Raw genomic sequence first — 21,842 nt, 5'->3', positions numbered from 1 at the left:
ATTAAATTTTAAAATACAAAAAATGATATTCCCAATGTATATATGTCAGAAAACATCGAAGCTATAATTTGTTTCATATTATTTTCCCACCAATTTTTCGATCGTTCCTATCACAGCTATATGATATAGTCGTCCGATTTTGATAAAATTAAATTCAAAATTCTGAATGAATTAAAAAATGTTATTTCCAAGCGTAGGAGGTTATATGTTAAAAAACACCGAAGCTATACGATCGTTCCTATGGCAGCTATATGATATAGTCGTCGTTAAGTTCTAACAATTTAAAAACTACAAAAAAATCTTTTCAAATATTAGTTAATGTAGATTTTAAGAAAAGTATAATTTTTTAAAGAAATTCAAAAGCAATCCCTTTGCTTGCCATATGAATTAATTGGCCTTTTATACGCCAATGTTACATACATTCTTTTACATAGGTAAACAAAGGGCTAAAGGGCTTCCTATATTACCTTTGGCTTTACAGTGGCTGAACATGGTGGCGAATATATTAAAACAGTCTGAAAAAAATGTACATATGGCTCAAAAAAATTGAAGTTAGTGAAGGAAAAAAAGGTCACTCACATTTCTAACGGCTCCTAGTAAAAAAAGGCTGATGTTGCTTGGGGGGTTTTAGAAAATATTATTTGGCCCCCAAACATATAGATTTTTTTGAAAGTTTTTCTTTTCGCTTTTCCCTTTGGCTATTGGCTTTTTCGGTGTTAGTCTACAGAGAGAATTTTAGTACTCAAAAACTCAGCTTGAACAAAAATTCTTTTTTTATTTTTTATTCGTTTTTTCTAAAAAATTATAAAGAAAAATATACCACACGTTACTTATATATCTTTGTATTATTTATTAAAATTTTTTTATTTTGCATTTGCGGGAAAACTAACAATTCCAGGGACTACAAATTGAGACTTTTATTTAAATAGCCTTGTTTGTTTACGTACACAAAAGTAAAAACTGTGTTTGAATACTGTTAATATTCATTTTTAACGAATTTTAACCACAAGCATAAGTTTTAAAAACAAACATCTCTTATTTTTTATTTCTAGGAACTATGCACTCAATAAGATTTTTAAATTCTTTCACAGATTCATTTATTTGTTTATTTATATGCATCCTTTGTTTTTTGCCACGTCAAAAATTAATATTTTTCACAGCTATTTTTTTGCGCCACGTGTTTTTTTGGGAGTCTTGTATTTTCCTTTGGTTTAACTTGTTTTTACTCTCACTGCGAATCGTATAGGTATCAATTTTAAACCACTGGTTTCTTTTAGTTAACTACGTTAGTTCTAACTCCTTCACATAAGTAAACGCAAGTGAAAAACACGAAAAAAGGCGCGTGCATTCCAGAAAAACAACAACAACGTTTCCGCTAATCCGTTGTAGCTCTGTTTTTTTGGCAAGTCCCGTTTGGTCTATGTACCTTGCACATAAAAGCATAGACATATTCGACTTTGCAAATCGTTATTTAAAAATTTATTTTTAGAACTTCACATATTAATAAATTATATTAATAAACATATAAATTTTTTTTAAATGCTAATATTTTAAAACCCAAACGTATTATTTTAATTGGATGTTTTAAAAGGCAAGGGTGAGACATGGCGAGAGAGGGGGAGACCAAAAGTATTTTTTGTGCGTTCACTGCGCGGACCCCGACTGAGATCGCGTCGCTTTGCCGCCGTTGCGCTCAGCTCTGCCTCTGATGATTGGGCGCTTATAATCAATTGTGGAACTGCAGAGTATGTTTTTATGTATACGTATGTACTCTAGTACACTTTGTTGTAAAAAGTCACGTTTCAAAATTATTAATAACATTAACCAGGAAATTAGTTTTTTTTCGTATCTAATCTTTAGATAACTGTCCTGAAAACTTTAGATGATGTTAAACAGCTTAACATAAGAATATTTAATTCCACCACTTTTGAAAATCTCGCTAGTTTGGCGGGAAAACAGCTATAAATAGCTAAACTTCGCAATAGCTAAATTTCTAATGATACATGCTAGTGCTACATGTCGCTAGAAAGGTACTTCGAAATACGTTTTACGATTTTCTAACATGATGTTGGACTGCTGTTGTGATGTCTTGTACTGTTGGCATAACTCACAGCGTTGTACGAATTGTTGCATGTCTCGATGCATGCTCTGTCAGTAGTAGGTGGAAATAATGCTTGCTTCCTTATGAGTACCTTTATTCGTTGCCCATGGTGGTAGATTTCGATATAACCTTACTTTTATAACGCGTAATCTGGCCAAGCTTCTCTATTGCTAGGAGCTATAGTTTTATCCAGCAGTCTTCCCCTTTTTCTGCTCCATAGACTTCATTCGGGATAGTGCGTCTGTTGGCACATTTAGCTTTCCTTTGCGGTAGTATATCTCAATTTATTTATTTAAACTCAGAAATACAAACGCCATAAGGTTTTAATGAGAGCGAGAGAGATGGCTGCTGAAAATATCAGAGGGGTTATTACATTAAATTCGATATCTTGAAAACACAAAATGGCTCCCACCTATAAAAAAAACCGATTGAAGGTGAAAAATAAGGGCATATTATTAAATTTAAAAAAAAATTTCTTTTGTGGGGACAATTGTTAAAATTTTTTTTAAAATTAAAATTGGTTTTTATTTCCAAGAAATTAAAAATTTTGTGTTTTTTTTTAAATGTAGACTTTTCAGGGGATTTTGTGCAAGAAAATATGAAATCAATCGGATAACTACAGATGGGGATATAGACTTGCAAACAGAGGATACTTCTTGGAAACTAGCTTTTGTTACAAACTTTAAAAAATTCTAACTAAAAACCAAAAATTAAAAAAAACCGATTTGAAAATATTTAAATTAAATTTACACAGTTTGTCTCTAAAAATAGAATCAAAAGAATGAACACGTGTTCATTTCAACAGCGCATCGGAGCTGTGGTGAAATATTTCAAAGCAAAAGCGTACTTTAAATCGGACTGGTGCGGAATGTTTCGACTTAACACGACTTCTTATTTTTTCAAGGTCAAATTTTGCCAGCGCGCTGCAGCGGAGCCCCTGTGTCGTCTTTTGTGTCTCTGTTTTTGTTGTGTCTTTGTGTTCGTCTTTTGTGATTGTTTACAGCATCTATTTGTCAGTTTATTTCTTTTACTTAAAATTATTCTAATTATTTTTCCGTTTTTCTTTTATAATTTTTGTTTGCATTCCCAAAGGAGATTCGTATCATTGTTTATTTTCACGACAATATATTTTAAATTTATGGTGCACCAAAGGTGGTAGCAACGCTGCGAAATTACGGGAAATTATAGAGAATGTTCAAAATAATATTGAGAATAACGGAACCGAACTTTTTAAATCGATTGGCTACATATGCAAAAGAATTGCTACTTTTTGGACTCGGTTTGATCGGAAAAAATCGTTACTTTTACAATATCAATATGATTGATCCGAAGCAGTTTTATAACTTTGTCAATGCCAAGCGTAAGTCGTCAGCATTGCCTTCATCGGTACGTTTTAACTCAATGGAGGCATCGACGGATTCTGAAATTGCTGATTTATTTGCCGAGTTTTTCCAAACTACTTATAGTTCGGCTGCTTGGTCAAATTCTAACTACCCTAATCCCTTAAATAAGGCAAATTGTATCTTTACCCCTGAAATTACGGAAATTTCTCTCGTAAGAGACTTAGAAAAAACAACGCCAACTTATTCTCCCGGTCCTGATGGACTCCCCGGGTGTGTGCTTAAGTTTTGTGCGTCAACCATATGTAAACCGATTCTTAAACTTTTTAATCTGTCTATTTCATCGTCAGTTTTTCCTACTATCTGGAAGGACTCTTTTATCATTCCACTTCACAAAAAGGGTGCGAAGGCGGATGCCCAGAATTACAGAGGTATTTCTAAATTGTCGGCAATTCCTAAAGCATTTGAACGTATTATTACTTCTCATTTGCAACATTTATGTTCCTCGCTAATATCACCGTGTCAGCATGGTTTTGTTAAGCGAAGATCGACCACCACCAACCTTCTGGAATTGTCATCTATTGTAATAAATGGATTTAAGAATAAAACGCAGACTGACGTTATATACACAGATTTTAGTAAGGCCTTTGACTCTGTCAACCACTCTCTTCTCTTATTCAAATTAAATCTGCTTGGGTTTCCATGTAATCTATTAACATGGATTTCAAGTTATTTGAATGGTAGGACTCAGAGGGTTATATTCAAGAACGCTGCCTCAAAACTGATCTATGTGACATCTGGAGTGCCTCAGGGTAGTCATTTGGGACCCTTGCTGTTTACTTTGTTTATTAACGATCTTCCCTCTATCATAACACACTCTCGTGTACTAATGTATGCTGATGATGTTAAGCTTTGTTTATCACATAATGATATAGCGTTGGGTTTCAACTTACAGTCAGATATTGATTGTTTTCAGGGATGGTGTGAGTATAACCTTTTAAATTTGAACTGCCTTAAATGCAACGTTATGACTTTTCATAGGGGTACTCCTACTTTTGTTAGTTACTCTCTTCAAAATACGCCACTCGACCGTATATATTCAGTAAATGACTTAGGCGTTCTTCTGGACCCAAAACTTAAATTTGACTGCCACATAATGTCCACTGTCAGCAAGGCCATGAGTGTTCTTGGGTTTATAAAGCGTTGGTCAAAAGAATTTGATGACCCTTATACAACCAAATTATTATATACCTCCCTTGTCCGTCCTATTTTGGAATATTGTTCTTCGGTTTGGAGTCCACAATATCAAGTGCATATTGACCGTATTGAGTCCGTACAAAAAAAATTTCTTCTTTTTGCCCTTCGTAGTTTGAACTGGGATCAAAACATAAGGCTACCTTCCTACCAGAGTAGATTACTATTGCTTAATTTACCTACCCTTGCAAATCGTAGAACAATGCTTGGTACTATTTTTATGCAAAATCTTATAAGAGGTGATATTGATTCTGTAGAACTTGTAAACCGCCTAACTTTCAATGTTCCTGTTAGACTAACACGAAATTATTATCCCCTAAATTTGCCACGATGTACATCTAATTTTTGTCTGCACGAGCCCTTTCGCGTTCTATGTAATAATTATAACAACCTTTATCATTTAATTTGCACTTCAACTTCTATCCCGGTATTAAAAACTAATATTTTAACTCATTTGCTTCATTCTTAGATGCTTCTTTTATTTTCATTTGTGTCCCGTCTCTATTTGTTTTTTGTATCTTCCTCGCGAACTCGTATTTTTTGCCCAAATTGATAAAAGGGCCCCGCGCGTAACAAGCACGTGCTTGGTGTCGTTGGGCCACTTGTTTGTACTGCTCGTAGTGCATCAACGTCCATCATATATATATATGATTGGCTAAATGTAATGGAGTCAATTATCCTCCAAAAGTCCACCAAAAATTCATCTCAGCATATAGCGGAAAGTGCTCGTCGTGGTCGTCCAAAGGTTGATTTTACGGAGTCTTCATCTAGAACAAAGCGTCGTCGTATAGCTCAGCTGATTGATATCGATGAGTCCACTGTTTCTGCTTTGCGCAATGAAAATCAGCAACAGCCGACAATGCAAGCTGATCCCACTGAAGTAATTTCCCTAATAATGGAGACCGCCATGTCCAAAAGTCAATATTTGCTTATAAGGAATTTCGTTAATAGCAAAATATCCTTCGACTTATTTCCAAGCTACCAAACCATAGTAAATGCAAAAAAAAGAGACCCTAAAAACATATCAGTAGATGAATCTCATGCTGAAATTGATTTGCAAAGTTTACTGGATAATACAGCATCGAACATATTGGAGCTTCAAGATGATGTAGTTAAATCAATCACGGATGAATCTATTGAAAACCTAACGTTAATTGGAAAGTGGGTTTTTGACGGAAGTACGGGCCATAGTGAGTTCAATCAAAGTTTTTCAAGTTACGATTCAGAGGACAAGAGCCTATTTGTCACATCATACGTACCTCTCCAACTAATTTCAAAAAGTAGTCATACAATAATTTGGAAGAATCCGCGGCCTTCATCGACACGTTACTGCAGGCCAGTTCGTTTTCAGTTCAAAAAGGAGACAACTGAACTGTCAATCGAAGAGGACAAATACTTTAAGGAGAAAATACATCAACTCAAGCCGACAGAATTTTTGATTTATAATAAAAAGATAATTGTTGAGCATAGTTTACAACTTACTATGGTAGACGGAAAAGTGTGCAACGCTTTAAGTGAGTCGTCCTCTACAAAATGTTATATATTTGGAGCAATTACAAAAGTAATGAATAACTTGGATAAATGTTTAAAGAAAGACGTGAACAGAGAATATTTCGAATTCGGTTTATTCCCACTTCATGCAAAAATACGTTTCTTTGAATACTTTCTGCATCTTTCCTATAAGTCCGTTATCAAAATGTGGCAAGCTAGAGGCCCAGAGCAAAAATTAAAATTCAAGCGGCGTTTCGGGAAAAAATGGGAATAATAGTAGACAAGCCCAGAGACGGAGGCAGAGGATCGTCAAACAATGGAAATGTGGCTAGAAAATTTTTTTCAAATCCAAAATTGGCTTCTGAAATTACAGGGCTTAATGAAAACCCTATCCATCGTTGTGCCACTCTACTTCAAGCTATCGCCTCAAGGTACAAAATAAATTTTGGACAAATTAAATGAATATGCCATCGATACTGCTAAGGAATTGATAAACGAGTATCCATGGTACTATTTGCCAGCTACAGTCCATAAGGTGTTAGTTCATGGAACTTCTGTAATTGAGCATGCACTCGTGTCAATCGGAGAGCTTTCGGAAAAAGCTGCCGAGTCTAATAATAAGGAATTAAAAAAATGTAGATTGTATCACAGCCGAAAAATGTCACGGATTGCAACAAACACAGACATATTGAACACACTCATTTTACGGTCGGACCCATTTATAACTGGGCAAACAAAACATGGAAAGAAGGATAAATCAACGTTACTTGAATCTGTGTTCAACTTACTTGAAGAAACATTATAAATCTTTGATATAATTATATTAATTCGTTAATAGCTTTGAAAATATCAACATAATAAATTGGCTTACAATATGATTGTTTAATTTATGATTTTTTGAAATGATATTATTTTAGTAGGTGTATAGCTTGAGAATTAGACGGGGGAAGATATTTAAATTTATGAAATATAAACAAAATAGTTGATTTTTCCTATGGCAGCAAATGTAAAACTACACCAACCTTATAGTCTGGGAGTTTAGATAACATACCTCTAAAAATAAGAAAAAATTTGCATACTAATTTTCTATTTAAGGGGGTCTTCTTATTCAAAACCCGTTTTTTGGACCCTTTTTAAAAAAATTCTTATTTGAAAACGGAAAAAATAATTGAAAACTTTTTTTATTTATTGTATTACATAAGGTTCAGAGTAAATAAAAAAAAAAATTGCCTCGATACGACGGCTGTTCAAAAAGTAATGAGACTTCAAAGTTGGTGGTGGAAAAAAAAGGTGTCGTCACGGCGGCGATCGTTCCTATAGCAGCTATATCATATAGACGTACGATATGGCCATTTCTTATAACATACATATATTTATAATATTTTTTTTTAATTTTGGGGAAAAGTTTGTAACAATATAACAACTAAAAGTAATTATGGCCGCAGCTCCATACAAGCCGAACCACTATGCATAGTGAGCAAATAGTCTGTTTTGTAATTCCGACTTTTGACCATTTCTGCCTCGAGCGGTGCGTGAATGTCGCATATTGGGGATTGACTTGACAAGAAGTCATTACCCTCACTGAGAGCAAAATAGATCCAGTAAATTGTCAGAGAAATTTGAAAATTTTTAAAATCGGACTGTAAGTTGGACTGGCAAGAAGTATCCTTGTAGGCATAATTTAACATTATCTGCGTACATTAGTACACGAGAGTGAGTTATAACTGAGGGGAGATCATTTATAAATAAAGTAAAAAGTAGCGACCTCAAGTGGCTCCCTTGGGGGACACCGGAGGAAAAGTTGAAATTTTTAAAAAGTTCTCTTTGTGTTTCGCAATTCAGATCAATTAAGATCCAACTTACGAGATCAGAGATAAGAGGGAACCTTAATAAACAAGAAGAACGTGATTTACAGAGTCAACTGCTTTACTAAAGTCTGTGTAAATGACGTCTGTGCAAAGATGTTTCTTAAATCCTTTTATCACAACAGATGTAAGTTCCATAAGGTTAGTGGTTGTCAATCTACGTTTCATAAGCCCGTGTTGATACGGAGATATAACTGACCTACAGAAGGGCTGCAAATGAGGAGTAATAATGTTTTTAAACAGCTTTGGGATCGCGGACTACCCTTCTTGGGAGAGGAATTACAAACGGTTCCTTCCACAAACGGGGAAATTGTGAAGATTCTAAAGGTATGGTAAACAATTTGAGAAGGGGCTGCGCAATATCTAACAACCAGAGACTACATTTAAGGTAAGACAGAATTTTAAATTTGACTTGGATACAGCATAGCTAAAACTAAATTTTTCCACGGTAATATTTTGGGATTTTGTTTTATGTTGTATATAGTCCAACACCTCGGAGGCCGTTTGGTCAGGGGAAAGCCGAGAAACAAATATTTGGTTTTTTGACAGAACCACTGATAGAAGTTTTGGTACGGCAGATGGTGTTTCTGCAGAGCTAACTTGAGCCTGTAGAGTCGGCTCAGTATTCACTGAACTTGGCAGGTTATTTCAGGAAGGTAGAATGATAATTGGTAATTTGAATAAGAGGAATTAGTACGTTAATATTATCGAAAGAGAGTCCAGAACCATATTACATATTATATATGCGGATACAAAAAAATCAGTATATTTTCGAGCGGGGTATGTATTGAAATATCTAAATGTCTACATTAGTGTAGGATATACAGGGTGGCTCATCTAGCGATTGCTTTTGAACTATCGATAATTTTGTCAATGTGTCAGATATTTAGTAGAAAGTTTGCGAAAAAATTGGGATATATTGACAACTTTCTTCTAAAGTGGAGAGTCTTCAACCGAAACTGCAAGAAAATTGCGGTCAAAACTTGGAAAAAATAAAGCGCCTTCCAGGCAGTTTGTGGATAGTTTTGTAAAGCGTGTGCGTGAGACTGGATCGTTGATGGATAAAACAACACGTTTACGCGCTCGTCCAGTTCGGTCGGTCGAAAGTATGGGTGCGGTGGCCGAAATCAATCAATATCAATGACAATCCGTCCACGTCAACTCGGCACCGTGCTCAGGAGTTGGACATTTCGCGCACTTCCCTGCAACGGATTTTATTCAAAGACCTCCGTCTAAGGCCATATAACATTCACTTGGTTCAGCAGCTTAAGCTGCATGACTATCCAATGCGTTTTCGGTTCGCGGATTGGGCTCATTAGCGCTTGGTCGAAGATTGGGTCGACCGAATGGGCTACTGTAAAGCCAGCCGAGACAGCCATATGAACGAAGTTGTGTTTTATACATAAGCCGCAATGTTGAGGCTATCCATTAAAAGTTATTAAATATTACCCATTTAAATGAGTGTCATTACCTGTATTTTGTCAATTTACAAAAATGTACAGTTTTGTATTTTCTCTAGTTTTCATAACGTTTTTCTTCATTAAGTAATCTGGTAAAACAAGAACCTTCTGGGATTATTGTGCAATAATTATTAAATACTTCTGTCTTCAAGTTAGACATTTCGTAATTCTTATTTCTACATTTTGCGACGTGATTATCAATTACGGTTTCTGTTACTTATGTATTTTTCTAATCAATACCCACTTCAACGCCCACAAACTTGAAAATATCGTAGGTATGAACGCTTATATCTTGGAAACTATCAAGGATAGACAAGTGGGATTTCAGATGTAGATTCAGTAGCCTTGTACGCAGCGCAAGATTGCCAAGCCCACTCTAACGCCCACAAGCCGCCCAGACCTGTGGCGCCCACAATTTCCATGGTAGCCAAAAAATTGTAACTGAATTGTTTTAGTCTCGTCAATAGATTTCCTTTTGCTTGCTTATCTATTACTGTATTTTAACTTACATTTGCGGGGGCACTCGGTTTTTGGAGAATGCACCCACTCGTCGGTTTTCCGACTGCTTTTGGAGGCAATTTGGACATTGTGACTTGTAGGCGTTTAGCTTTCCACAGGTATAACAAAAAATACGACGCTCCGCTACACAGTTCCGCCAGATGTGTCCTACTTCTTCGCAGTTCCAACACTTTAGCTTATCATGAAAGCTTTGTAAGGTAGAAAGTTCCGCCTCTGCTTGTGCAGTTTCTTCGGTTTCGGAACTATCATCTTCTAGCGCATATACTTGACGGCGATTCGATCCTAGTTTGGACTTACCTGATCTGAGCAACAACTTATCTCCTGCAATAAACTTTCGCTCATGTGAACTAAACGACGTAAATGTCCTACAGAATGCACTGGCTGGCATAGCAACTTTTCTCTCGTATCGGGTAGCAAATTGGTCTTTAATATTTCACAAAGCTCTTCTTCTTCAATTTTAATAGAGGCTTTGTCAATTAACGAGGCCACGGCCTTATAGAAAGAGGAAAACGGTTCTCCGTGCTTTTGCTTGCGCGCTCTAATCAATTCCTTGCTCATAAAGTCCGATCAGTAGTCCTTATATTGTTGACGGAGTGAGGCGCAAATGTTTGACCAGCTAGCTTTTCCAGTGAACAAGACATGCATGTTCGTACACATGATTGTAAAGTTACTACCTAATGATTCATCGGTTAGGACTTTTATTCTATAAATAAACTCGTCCACTCCTAACCCTTCAGTAGACCCACCAAGATGTACACCCCACTTTTGCATGATGTCGACTGTCTGCCTAGAATGTATAGATGCTGAACTGAGAGATGATGATTCCCGGTTCATATCGGATACCTGTCTATTATTAGATTGAGGACGGTTATGTATAGACAAAGATGATATATCGGTATTTACCGTTTGTTCTATCATTTCTTGGATAGTATTATAGTCCACCGTCTGATTTCGACGGGTATTTGTGGTGCGAGCTGGTCTACCGGCGCGGGGCCTACCGCGAATTGGTCTACTAGCAATACCTTCAACCTGGATTGTACTCTGGGTAGCATGTAAAGCAGAATAGTGAGCACCACTGGCGTTTAACGGGACTGGGTCGGGTATGGTGGCCGTATTAGCTTCTTCTAACTGGGCTAAAGTTCTGGCTAAATTTCTGGTGGTTACTCCCCGCGAAACTGGGCGAACGGGAGGGCGAGCAATTTCCTACAACTACTTTAATTTCTTTTCTGGTTATTGGGGCACTACAGGTATAAAAACAAGAATTCTCTGTTAACCATGCTTCTACACAATTTTTGTGAAAGACATGCCTGCACGCTAGATAATAACAAGGATTGGTATTATCCATGACAGTTGCAAATAGTGCGCAATTATTCTTCATATTACCAGAAGAGGCGCTTGGAGGAGTATTTGTAACTGGCATTTTGATTTTTTTTTTCTTGATCTATGTTTTGACTGTTCCTGAAATTGACATATAATATAAAAAAATCGGGTATACTGACTTAGCCTGCAGTTTAAATTTATGAAAAATGTCGCTTATTGAAACAATATGATGGTCTCAAACTGTCAGATTTTTAACTCTCTATTCCAGGTAAGATACATCGTCGATGATTTTCTGTCAATTAGACAAAATTGTGTTTGCCGCAGTAGTACCTTGTCAGAAAAATACGCCAGCTTCGCGAAAATTAAGTATTGGTATGTGATCTTAGTCCCCTTCTCAATGTTCTATAAATATGCAAGCTTGACTTTTTGCTCGCATTAGGTATCCTACAACCAACTCCTAAATCAGCAAAATGTGAGCAATAATTGTGAGTAACAAACTTTAGCTGATGTTTTCGCTATTTTTTCCTATTGGTGTATCTCAATCCCCGTTCGTTTCTCGGTCTGTTATCCGTATCTGAATAGCAGCATCGTAGGCCTTGTAGGGGGTCGACCTCTTGCCGTACCTTATAATGCGATAGGTAGACCAATGAAGTTCAACTATTTCAGCACAAATAATACTCGCATCGGGATGATCTAAACACTACTGAATGGATTAAATCTATGTTCGTACCACTACAAGTTTTTATTCCCACGTTTTGGGCGCCAAAAGTTATGTAAGGGTTGACTCAGGATGAGGAGCTGCTATTTCGCGAAAAATAAAAGCGTTGCCAGCACGCGATACACCAGATAAGTTGTTAGTAGCGATCTCTTCCTTCTACCCAGTTATGAAAACGTCGGGTGGAATCCTCTAGTCCCTTAGCTCCTTCGGCGATGGGGTGGGTCAGAAACTACTTTATATAACGTAACATTGAAAAGAAAAGAAGAGAAAAGAAAATAGAACCAAATTTAAAAATATTACTGACAGGCTAACGTTTCACAAGGTCTTAGGTGATATTCGACACTGGCTTTCTCTACCCACCCAACCATAATCTTCTCGGCTATTCGACGAAGACACCCAAGAGATAATTCCGATTCATAATTTAAGTTGTCAATTCAGGAAACAACACACCTTTAGCAGTTCATGATTTTTTTCAAGGTATTTATGATTTAACATTTTTTTTTCAGTAGCTAAGATTCCATTATCGTTAGTTGAGTCTGATTAATTAGTGTCTACCGACAACAGAAAATTGTACAAGTTTTCTTACGTATGTACAACGTATTTGTTCGCCGGATTAAATTTATTGAATTGGATATCGGCAACATTATTGGGATTTATATAACATCATTATTGGGCGCTTACAAAACAAGGTTCGAAGATTCGAGTGATATAGTGGCTAAACAGCATTACGATTTGTTTTTTGGTCGTTATTTTTTCTTGGGGGGTTCGGAGTTATTAATATTGTGGAACCGAGCGAATATCGTTTTTAATTCGCACGAGATTTATAATACATTTACTTGGGTTTTTTTTTTCTTGTTTAAATAATTTGTTTTAAAATAATTTCGAGGCAATAATCTTTATAAGCTCGCAAGCGGTCACCAAGTTCTCAGTATATATACGCAAAACAGAAAACTAATAAGCCTCCCGATCGGGGCTTACACCACGCTCTGTGGGAAAACACCGAGAGATTGGATCGACTTACAAATAGATCACAAAATAGGTGTGCAAGGGCGTATACGTATGACTCACATGGTTAAACTTCCAGCACTGAAAGGCCTTCCAACGCGATAGTGATGAGACGGTGTTGCTGTTAGCTGTAAATTCTATTTTGGCATCTACACTAATAAAGATTATATGGGCTAACGATGATTTTGTTTAGTGATGGTCGGGTTCCACAAATTATTGAATTCCGCAACCACTACTCTTAAAATATTTATACCCGTTACTCGTAGAGTAAATGGGTATACTAGATTCGTCGGAAAGTATGTAACAGGCAGAAGAAAGCGTTTCCGACCCCATAAAGTATATATATTCTTGATCAGGATCACTTGCCGAGTCGATCTAGCCATGTCCGTCTGTCCGGATGAACGCTGAGATCTCGGAAACTATGGGACCTAGGCTATTGAGATTTGGCGTGCAGGTTCCTGAGCTTCTTACGCAGAGCAAGTTTGTTTCAGCAATGTGCCACGCCCACTCTAACGCCTACAAACCGCCCAAACATGTGACGGCCACAGTTTTATGCTAGATAAAAAATTTTAACTGGTCTCGTCAATACCTATCGATTGATCCAAAAAAAATTTGCCACGCCCACTCTGACGCCCATAACGCTTAAATCTTTCTACCACCGGTAGGTGGCGTATTTAAATCTCGATTTGCTGCTTGCATATTTCCATTTCCCTTTGGTCCCTTTAGCTGAGTAACGGGTATCTGATAGTGGAGGTGATACTCGACTATAGCGTTCTTTCTTGTTTTTTGTTAGAAGGCTACGTAGAGTTAAAAGAGTCTGTTCTTCAGGGGTCAGTCGCGATTACTAGGGGGGTAGTCAATCGACTCGCTTGTTCTGCTTCGAAACTTTATTTCTCCGGGGAGTTAATAGATGGGACTGCCTTGACTGCCGGTATTTGGTGGGGACGGATAAGACCTCCCAGACTAATACTGGCTCCTGAGATGGTTGGCTTTGGCCTTCTAGCGTTAGCAGGCCGCTGGCGTATTGAAGCTTAAGCACGGGCAGCCCTCAAACTGCCAAGAAAGCTGTTTTAGTTAAAGGGTTTACTAGATTCGTCGGAAAGTATGTAACAGGCAGAAGGAAGCGTTTCCGACCCCATAAAGTACATATATTCTGATCAGGATCACTAGCCGAGTCGATCTAGTCATGTTCGTCTGTCCGTCTGTCTGTCTGTGCGGATGAACGCTGAATAAAAATTTTAACTGAAATGTATTGTTCTCATCGTCATCTTGAGCACGGTCAGCCAAGAAAGCTGATTCAGTAAAAGGGTTTACTAGATTCGTCGGAAAGTATGTAACAGGCAGAAGGAAGCGTTTCCGACCCCATAAAGTATATATAGTATATAGATGAACGCTGAATATAAATTTTAAGTGAAATGTTTTGTTCTCATCAATACCTATCGATTGACCCAAAAAAAAGTTTGCCACGCCCAATTTAAAGCCCACAAACCGCCCACAAACTTAAAAAAATCGTAAGTATGAACGCGGATGTCTCTGAAACTATCAATGACATAGAATTGGGATTTCAGATTTAGATTCCGTAGCTTTCAGCGCAAGGCAAGTTAGTAACGCAAATATGCCACGCCCGCTCTAAGGCCCACAAACCCCCCAAACCTGTGGTACCCACAATTTGTATGCTAGAAAAACAATTTTAACTGAAATGTGTTAGTCTCGTCAATACCTATCGATTGACCCAAAAAAAAGTTTGCCACTCTCACTCTAACGCCCATAACGCTTAAATCTGTCTACCGCCCACATAACCATATATTGTGATCAGGGGTAAGTGCCGCATTGCAGTCTCGCTTTGATGCTTGTATATCTCCATTTCCCTTTTGTCCATTTAGCTGAGTAACGGGTATCTGATAGTCCTTGTTATGTTTCGGAAGCTCAATTCTAATTTTATAAATTCCTGTGTGTCACATAATATTTTTAACTTTTTATTTATTTTACTATCATTTGTTATTATGGAGGGTAAGCCTACCCCTGGCTTTTGTTTAAAAACTGGTCCTCAATATTGTTTAATCTCATCCAACCAACTGGTACCCTTTTATTTTGAGGTTGCGCTTACTAAGTTTCATTTCTTTTAGTTTGATTTCACTTGCTCTGATTATAATTGTTACCTTGATATTTGTTTCCGCCTTGACTATAACCGCTATTGGCCCTATTCTGAATCTGAATAGACTTGTTTATCTGCTTTGGCTCTGGCTTGTTTTGTGTTCCACTGATTTTGTTGATAAAGCCTGCAGGCTTTTTTTTACCCTGGCAGGGTTCCAAGAAATATTTTTATTTTGGTTATAATTACTAAAAGTTTTTTTGTTTTGATTATTGTCTTGGCTATACCTTAAATTATTATTGTTCATCTGGTTGTTATAATAATTTTGTTGTTGTCTTGATTTGTGGTTTAAATGTGTGTGTCCATTTCCACCCGACTTTGGTCTCCCAGCTACTCGGTTTGCTAGCGAAGCAACAGAATCGCTCCAGCAATACAACCTTCCCTCTATAACTTTCGTGCCAGCTACTTCTGCTTTGAGCAAACGAATGAGGATGAACTACGTCGAAGGCGAGACGAGTTGATTCCGCTGAAGTCGTGCGCAAATCTGGAACTCGGGAAATGGGTATCTAATACCTCATTCATACAAAAGGATGATACCAACGCACAATCGTCGCCAGTTAAAGTTCTCGGACTATACTGGGATCCTGGAAAATACATTTTAACGTACAACATTGGTCTAGCGGCAAATCCTGACTGCACAAAGAGACAAGTCTTGTCCGACGTTTCCAGGATATTTGATCCTCTCGGACTCTTGGCACCCATTGTAATCCAATTTAAGATTATTTTCCAAAAACTCTGGCTCTTAAACTTGGATTGGGATGACCCGCTCCCAACTTAACTAGCGGACAACTGGCTGAAGTGTAGAGAAGGTCTAGGCACTCTACAAAAATTCCAATTACCACGCTTCGTTGCCAACGACGCAGACAATATCGAACTTCACGGATTTTCGGATGCCTCAACCAAGGCGTATGCTGCTGTGGTGTACAGCAGAGTTACAAATGACAACGGAACCAACTTTATTAGAGCTAAGCGATCCCTCAACGAAATGAAAGAATTGCTTTCATCACAACGACACAAGGACATCGTCACATCCACTTTGGCGGATGACGGAATTCACTGGGTACTCATTCCCCGTAGAGCTCCTCATTGGGGGGGGGGAAATGGGAGTCGGCAGTTCGCTGTGTCAAACTGCATCTGCGCCGAGTCACCGGCAACTCAACGCTCACCTTCGAACAAATGCGCACCTTGCTTGCTCAAATCAGCGCAGTGATAAATTCACGCCCCTTATGCTACACATCTGAAACCGAAGACAACTACTTATCACCCGCCGACTTCTTAATTGGGCGACCGTTAACCACCGTGCCAGATCCTGACTTAAGCCACATCCCTGTGGGCCGATTAGGATATTGGCAAAGCATCCAGGCTATGCTTCAAGGATTCTGGAAGGAATGGCATCAGGAGTATCTGACTACTCTGCAACAACGTCCGAAATGGACCACTGATGTAGTTCTCGTTAAGGAGTATAATACACCACCAGCATCTTGGCTCATCGCACGGGTTGTGGAAACCTATCCAGAAAAGGACAACCTCGTTCGAGCAGTCAAACTGAAGACCTCAACAGGAGAGATGACCAGGCCAATCACGAAGATTGCCGTTTTGCCCAGTTCAGAAACTGTGTCTCAGGGCGGGCCGGGATGTTCCTGAACGGTTGCAGTCTTTAATAACCTCTCATCATTAGGCGCATAATGCCATCTCTATCCTATGTAACAGAATACCGACATACATATATATATCTACTTTTTCGATTCTGGCAACGCTGCTACGTCGGCGTCTTTTTGTGAAATTCAAATCAGTATCAAATAGGCTTCGCAAGAATAAAACAAGGAAGAACGCTATAGTCGAGTAACTCGACTATCAGATACCCGTTACTCAGATAACAAACTTTAAAATAAGTTAGCCGCGCACTTTGTTCTCTCTCCCTTGCTCTCATTTCTCGGCTCTGCTTTTGTTTCAGCCAGCGCCAAGAATGAGAAAGCAACACATAAAATAGACAAAAAACATTTATATTTATGTATGCTTGCTAAACATACACAATTTTAAGGCACATTCTGTATTTCAAAATATTTGGTTGAATAGCTTTGTTTGAAAGAATTCCATTTGCCGCGGATATTAGATTGCAATTTTTTACGTCCACACACATGCATAAATACATATGTATGTATGTATGTATGTCGTTTTCTGGCTCTAGTGTCAAGGCTTGTCCTAACTACTTTGGTTTGAGAGCATTGGACTGAAAACGGAAAAGTTTTTTGGGACAATCTGTAGGTATTTATTAAGCTAATTCATATTCTTTGAAAGAGATAAATAAAGATGTACAGATCTTTAAAGGTTTTTGCTCGTCAATGGGACAAATGGATAAAGGGTTCATTATTCAATAGAATAAGTTAGCCGCGCACTTTGCTCTCTCTGAGCGCCGGCAGGGCTTTTTTCTTTGCCGCTAAGTTCGGCCGGCAACTATTTACATACACACATATACACGCGTAAAAACATTTCGCATTGTCTGGCTCTGACGTCATAGCTTTTTTCTTTGGAGGTTTGTGGGCGTTAGAGTGGGCGTAGCAAAATTTTTTTTTGGGTAATCGATAGGTATTGACAAGACTAATACATTTCAGTTAAAATTTTTTATCTAGCATCAAAACTGTAGGAGTTAAATTTTAGGGCGGTTTGTGGGCGTTAGAGTGGGCGTGGCAGTCTACTGAAACAAACTTGCGCTGCGTAAGAAGCTCAGGAATCTGTACGCCAAATCTCAATAGCCTAGCTATGGGAGTCGGCAGTTCGCTGTGTCAAACTGCATCTGCGCCGAGTCACCGGCAACTCAACGCTCACCTTCGAACAAATGCGCACCTTGCTTGCTCAAATCAGCGCAGTGATAAATTCACGCCCCTTATGCTACACATCTGAAACCGAAGACAACTACTTATCACCCGCCGACTTCTTAATTGGGCGACCGTTAACCACCGTGCCAGATCCTGACTTAAGCCACATCCCTGTGGGCCGATTAGGATATTGGCAAAGCATCCAGGCTATGCTTCAAGGATTCTGGAAGGAATGGCATCAGGAGTATCTGACTACTCTGCAACAACGTCCGAAATGGACCACTGATGTAGTTCTCGTTAAGGAGTATAATACACCACCAGCATCTTGGCTCATCGCACGGGTTGTGGAAACCTATCCAGAAAAGGACAACCTCGTTCGAGCAGTCAAACTGAAGACCTCAACAGGAGAGATGACCAGGCCAATCACGAAGATTGCCGTTTTGCCCAGTTCAGAAACTGTGTCTCAGGGCGGGCCGGGATGTTCCTGAACGGTTGCAGTCTTTAATAACCTCTCATCATTAGGCGCATAATGCCATCTCTATCCTATGTAACAGAATACCGACATACATATATATATCTACTTTTTCGATTCTGGCAACGCTGCTACGTCGGCGTCTTTTTGTGAAATTCAAATCAGTATCAAATAGGCTTCGCAAGAATAAAACAAGGAAGAACGCTATAGTCGAGTACCTCGACTATCAGATACCCGTTACTCAGATAACAAACTTTAAAATAAGTTAGCCGCGCACTTTGTTCTCTCTCCCTTGCTCTCATTTCTCGGCTCTGCTTTTGTTTCAGCCAGCGCCAAGAATGAGAAAGCAACACATAAAATAGACAAAAAACATTTATATTTATGTATGCTTGCTAAACATACACAATTTTAAGGCACATTCTGTATTTCAAAATATTTGGTTGAATAGCTTTGTTTGAAAGAATTCCATTTGCCGCGGATATTAGATTGCAATTTTTTACGTCCACACACATGCATAAATACATATGTATGTATGTATGTATGTCGTTTTCTGGCTCTAGTGTCAAGGCTTGTCCTAACTACTTTGGTTTGAGAGCATTGGACTGAAAACGGAAAAGTTTTTTGGGACAATCTGTAGGTATTTATTAAGCTAATTCATATTCTTTGAAAGAGATAAATAAAGATGTACAGATCTTTAAAGGTTTTTGCTCGTCAATGGGACAAATGGATAAAGGGTTCATTATTCAATAGAATAAGTTAGCCGCGCACTTTGCTCTCTCTGAGCGCCGGCAGGGCTTTTTTCTTTGCCGCTAAGTTCGGCCGGCAACTATTTACATACACACATATACACGCGTAAAAACATTTCGCATTGTCTGGCTCTGACGTCATAGCTTTTTTCTTTGGAGGTTTGTGGGCGTTAGAGTGGGCGTAGCAAAATTTTTTTTTGGGTAATCGATAGGTATTGACAAGACTAATACATTTCAGTTAAAATTTTTTATCTAGCATCAAAACTGTAGGAGTTAAATTTTAGGGCGGTTTGTGGGCGTTAGAGTGGGCGTGGCAGTCTACTGAAACAAACTTGCGCTGCGTAAGAAGCTCAGGAATCTGTACGCCAAATCTCAATAGCCTAGCTATCTATTCCGAGATCTCAGCGTTCATCCGGACAGACGGACAGACGGACATGGCTAGATCGACTCGGCTAGTGATCGTGATCAAGAATATATATACTGTATGGGGTGGAATCGCTTCCTTCTGCCTGTTACATACTTTCCAACGAATCTAGTATACCCTCTTACTCTACGAGTAGCTGGTATAAAAACTTCGGCTAGCCGACGTAAACTAATGTTTATGTTGTTAACTTAACTTCTCTTTTCATTTTAGATTATAATTCTAGTTCGGACCATTTTTAAAGACTTATTGTTGGCTGTTGAAGGAACTATAATAATGAGTGAAAATCTAAGAGACGCTTTGGATAATATATTTAATGCACGGGTTCCCACTGTGTTTAAGCGCGGCAGCTGGGTATCTTCCAGCTTGGGTTTTTGGTTTACAGAACTTCTTGAGCGGCATACACAATTTTATAACTGGTGCTTTGGATCGCGACCTGTTGTTTTTTGGATGTCTGGATTTTTCAATCCACAAGGATTTTTGACTGCAATGCGGCAAGAGGTAGCTCGCGCTCATCAAGGCTGGGCTCTTGATCAAGTAACAATGCATAACGACGTTCTTAAAGTTGGACCAGAAGAATGTAAAAAGCCCCCAAAAGAAGGGGTATTTGTTTATGGTTTATTTGTAGATGGCGCTGGTTGGGATAAGCGAACATCGCGTTTAGTCGAGGCTACAAATAAGGTTCTTTTTACTTTAATGCCAGTCATACATATTTATGCAATATTCTCAACTTCTGCAAAAAATCCCAAACTATACACTTGTCCTGTATATAAGAAAATTAATAGAACGGATTTAAATTATATATGTGCTCTGTGGCTGCAATCTAATAAGCCCCCGGACCACTGGACATTACGAGGTGTTGCACTCTTATGTGATGTTAAATAAATTGTTATTAAAATTATGAAAGCTCTTTCTTCATTCTTGCTTCTATAGGACAGGGAGGGGCTCCGCGAAGTTCCATTTTTCAATCCGATTCCAAGTACAGTTTTATTACTGTATAATATGAATCTAAATTATCTAAATCCCAAACTATACACTTGTCCTGTATATAAGAAAATTAATAGAACGGATTTAAATTATATATGTGCTCTGTGGCTGCAATCTAATAAGCCCCCGGACCACTGGACATTACGAGATGCTGCACTCTTATGTGATGTTAAATAAATTGTTATTAAAATTATGAAAGCTCTTTCTTCATTCTTGCTTCTATAGGACAGGGAGGGGCTCCGCGAAGTTCCATTTTTCAATCCGATTCCAAGTACAGTTTTATTACTGTATAATGTGAATCTAAATTATCGCTAATATATATTCATCAAGTCGGAGTAACGTACAATAGTCGGCAGCATCAAGGTTTTCTCCAGCTCGAATTAACACAGCAACGCTATTCTCTCAAACATCATACTTTCAACATTCAAGCTTCGTCTACCGAATGGGAGTGAAAACTAATGACAGTTTTGACTGAGTTCGTTCGAGTTAATTCAATAATAAAATATTTCAAAGGGGTCGGGGTTTTTAATCGAGTATTGCATCTAAGTACTAAAAAATCATAAATTAATAATATTAAAGTAAGACAAAAAAGGAAGCTAACTTCGGCGATTCGACGATTCTTTACGCGGTGTGGCACTTTTATGTGATGTTAAATAAATAATTATTATAATTACGCAACCTCTTTCTTAACATGACATTTGCTTTGATAGGACAGGTAGGGGTGACGCGAAAATCCATTTTTCAATCCGGCTCCAACTACAATTCTAATACTGTATATGTACATTATCTATCGGTAATATATTTTCATTGGATTGCAGATACGTACGTTTCTTAAAACACTAAAAACAAATTACAAAAATTCTAACGTAAATTTTTAATAATCCGATTGTTCCTATTTATACCCGTTACTCGCAGAGTAATCTCGCCGGAAAGCATCTAGCAGGTAGATGGAAGCGTTTCCGACCCCATTTATTCTTTCCGTATGAACGCTGAGATCTCGGACTTGGCATGTAGATTTTTAGGCTTCCTGCACAGCGCCTGTTTTTTTCAGGAGGGTGACACGCCCTCAAACGACTGTAACACTAAAACCCGTCTAGCGTCTATTTTGTGAAAATTTAAGTAAGTACCTAATAAAAATTTGATGTTTTCACTAATACGCTGTAAGCCAAGTGGCG

General features: G+C 38.1%; 1 protein-coding gene across 1 annotated transcript in view; it reads left to right on the top strand.

Moving 5' to 3' along the window:
• kl-3 (dynein heavy chain 8, axonemal kl-3) overlaps positions 1 to 20,586 on the top strand; it is an 895,452-nt gene extending 874,866 nt beyond the window's left edge. The window contains exon 16 of the mRNA XM_070997912.1: positions 19,894 to 20,586. Within this exon, the coding sequence (XP_070854013.1) occupies positions 19,894 to 20,565 (672 nt within the window). The 3' untranslated portion in view covers positions 20,566 to 20,586. The remainder of the gene's footprint in view (positions 1 to 19,893) is intronic.
• Positions 20,587 to 21,842: the final 1,256 nt, after the last annotated feature.

Source organism: Drosophila suzukii, chromosome Y (assembly GCF_043229965.1).
Source record: "Drosophila suzukii chromosome Y, CBGP_Dsuzu_IsoJpt1.0, whole genome shotgun sequence".
In the NCBI taxonomy this organism is placed as follows: domain Eukaryota; kingdom Metazoa; phylum Arthropoda; class Insecta; order Diptera; family Drosophilidae; genus Drosophila; species Drosophila suzukii.
Note: the sequence above shows the minus strand (reverse complement) of the source record. Positions and strands in the feature narration are given on the sequence as shown.